Source organism: Cynoglossus semilaevis, chromosome 8, assembly GCF_000523025.1.
Source record: "Cynoglossus semilaevis isolate Cse_v1.0 chromosome 8, Cse_v1.0, whole genome shotgun sequence".
In the NCBI taxonomy this organism is placed as follows: Eukaryota; Metazoa; Chordata; class Actinopteri; order Pleuronectiformes; family Cynoglossidae; genus Cynoglossus; species Cynoglossus semilaevis.
In genome coordinates, this window is record NC_024314.1 from 20,154,958 (window position 1) to 20,157,860 (window position 2,903).

At 39.4% G+C, this 2,903-nt stretch overlaps 1 protein-coding gene across 2 annotated transcripts in view; it reads right to left on the minus strand.

Moving 5' to 3' along the window:
* The window catches only part of sema3c (sema domain, immunoglobulin domain (Ig), short basic domain, secreted, (semaphorin) 3C), a 46,030-nt gene that overhangs the window by 5,609 nt on the left and 37,518 nt on the right, over window positions 1–2,903 (minus strand). For both annotated transcript variants that reach the window (XM_017034599.2, XM_017034601.2), the window contains 2 exons: window positions 1,470–1,511; window positions 1,075–1,232 (listed from right to left, as the gene is read on the minus strand). In XM_017034599.2, the coding sequence (XP_016890088.1) occupies window positions 1,075–1,232; window positions 1,470–1,511 (200 nt within the window). The remainder of the gene's footprint in view (window positions 1–1,074; window positions 1,233–1,469; window positions 1,512–2,903) is intronic.

A 2,903-nucleotide genomic window follows, 5' to 3' on the forward strand; every position in this document is an offset into this window, starting at 1 on the left:
CCTAAAGGGCTGCTAGCATGAGCCCGCGGTACACCACTAGACTTGTGGAGGGTGGGCTAAGCCTACTACATCTCATACTGGTCCATCCAAACGTACTCTCTGACCATGAGAACGAGGAAAAATATCCACACACTTTCTCATATAATTTACTCATATAAACTTATCTGCCACACAAAAGGTCCTCGGTTCGAGAAACACGTGCTCAATGGCGCCTCCTGTGGCAGCAGATATTACATTTACATTTATCAGACGCTTTTATCCAAAGCAACTTTCAAGGTGAGGATTAACAATCAAGCATGTGGTTCCCCTGGGAATCGAACCCAGGGCTCTCTGCTTCCGCAGCAGGCGTGCTAACCGCTACACTATGGAACACACTGAAAGAATAGGAGAGCTCAAACTAATCTATCAATATAAAGTAAAGTACAGTTTTTCTGTCCGTCCCTGGAGGCACAAATTAAACACTCAAACTGTGGACAGTTAATCTAAACCTCCATGTTTTTGGACGGTGAACGTTAGCTGTACGCACTGGGAGAACGTTCGCTATCCATACAGGAAGACAATCAACAGGCTGGAACTGGTGATGAATTTGCTGTAAGGCTAAAGCGCCGACCACTCCTCCACCTTGTGGCCCAGTAGTCCATTGTTCCATGGAATCAGCATTCCCTTCATTTTCTGCCTGCCCTGCAAATAAACCTACGAAATGTTGAAGAGGAAGTTGACCCAGACCTGAAGCCGCTACATTTTTGTGGACACCCACAAAGAGGGATTTTGGTCTTTTTTTAAACCTTCGCTACTCCACAAGTATTCATTGTTGAACGGCACTCCTGCTGCAGCTTTACTGCGAGTAAAGAAGAACTCCTTCATTATATTAAAACATCTGCTCTGTGCTCTTGTTTATTTAACACCTAACTTCTCGGCCTCCATGAATGGGCTCTTTAATCCCCACCTGTCACCACTTATTACCACTAAAACAATCCGCTCTGGGGCCTTGAAGCCCCCGCATACTTTCTGTCCTCTGGTAGAAGATAAATCCTTGGTGGACACTAAAATAAATTGTGTTGAACCTTTACGTACCTCTTGTTGGAAGGATAGAAGCGCGAGCAGCTCAGGCCGTCCCAGGCGCAGTAGGGGTCTCTGGCGAGGCAGCAGTCGGCGCAGGCCGAGCCGTAAGCGTGGCAACGGTGCAGGGAGACCTGCGAGACCCCAAACTCGGAGCTGACGTACAGCTGTTGCTGCAAAAGTAAACAGTTCAAATGTCAGCCGCCCTGTTTGTCTTAATAAGTGAACGCCTGACAGGAAAAATGAGACGGAGCGGCCGAAACAATTATGGCCTATTATTTCCAAAACCTCTGGGAGTGTTTTCACGCACGGGAGGATTTCTGTTTTCCAGACACTCTGTAAAGGAGCACAGCCCAAAAACACAGCTACTAAAAGAGTCAGTCAGGAGACTGGAGGGGAGGGATTGTTACCTTTTTGGAGGAGATTCTAAGGTTTGTCACAGGAGCTTGGTCCTGAAAAACAGAGAATAGAAAAAAGAAAGTTAGGATGATTTTATTAATATATTTGACTAAGACGTAGACATGCAGGATAAAAGCTAAAATAGAAATATAACATTTTTCTATAAGAACCGAACAATGATTAAAATACTTGTTGTCAAAAGAGGGCTTGTGATGCCCCTAGTGGTCCATATCACACTAAGAGGTGAAAAAAACAAAAACCAAAACTACTGATGTTTTACTTGGTTCTACAGTATATGGTTGACACAAGTGACTATTGACTTTTTGTGACCTCTGAGTAGCAGGGGTGTAAAAAACACTTAGCAGACCCCAGACACAGGGGACCCTGTGCCCTGCTCTCCCGACTCCCTGATATTATACAGGTGCTTACAAAGATTTATGGCCCATTATATTTATGATATATGCAGTAATGGTTTACACAGAAGCTTTTCTTTGACATTCCACATACATTTTCAGCTAACAGTTTCACTGCCTCAAGATGAACTGCAAAATAAATACTAGGACACGTGAAGATATTTAGTCTACACTTCTACCCGCTAAACTTTAAGAAAAAAAAGGCAAAATATATACAACAACACTGCCTCAAATACAGAAACATCATTTAGTAAATAGAGGACTTAAATTAGCTTATTCAGCTAAAGGTTGTAAATAAATATCATTAACAAAAAAATCTAAAAATTAAAACACAATATGTAGAAACAATTTCTTTATACTGTAGTAAACCTACCATAATAAGTGAAATTAAAAGCTAAAATGTATGCTAATGCGAAATATACGTATATATATATAAATATATATATATACATATGTATATTTATATATACATATATATTTATATATATATATAAGTTTAGTAAAACCTTAGCTGGCTATTTTTTAGCGCAATAAAAAAAAAATCTGAAAATACAAAAATATGCAAAATGAAATGGAATAAACAGAAAAAACAAAGTATAATTAAGTAAGTAATTATGAGGAAGGATGTTAGGGTAGCTAAAGGCTAAATAGTTAAAAGGTAGCAAAAGTCAGTCATATCAAATGATCTCACATAAACAAGCTAACGGATAACTAGCCAAAGGTAACTAACAGGGGCTAAAGGTTAGCAGGATGGTATTGAAAATGGATAAAATTCCACCACCATCTAAAATGATCTTAAAGACAAATCCAAACCTCTGATTAAATTAATTTCAAACCACTGATGTCTGTCATGACAAGCCAGACCTTTTTTGATCCTCTACTAAAACTATTAAGACATAAAATATTTATATTGCAGGGCATGGGTTATCACAGTTGTCTCTGTAAAGGTCAAAGGTTTGTGTTCTTGCCATGTGTTTCTAACTTTCTGGGGAAGAAGTGCGTTTATTTTTTTTTTTAGAATGAATCTTTTCT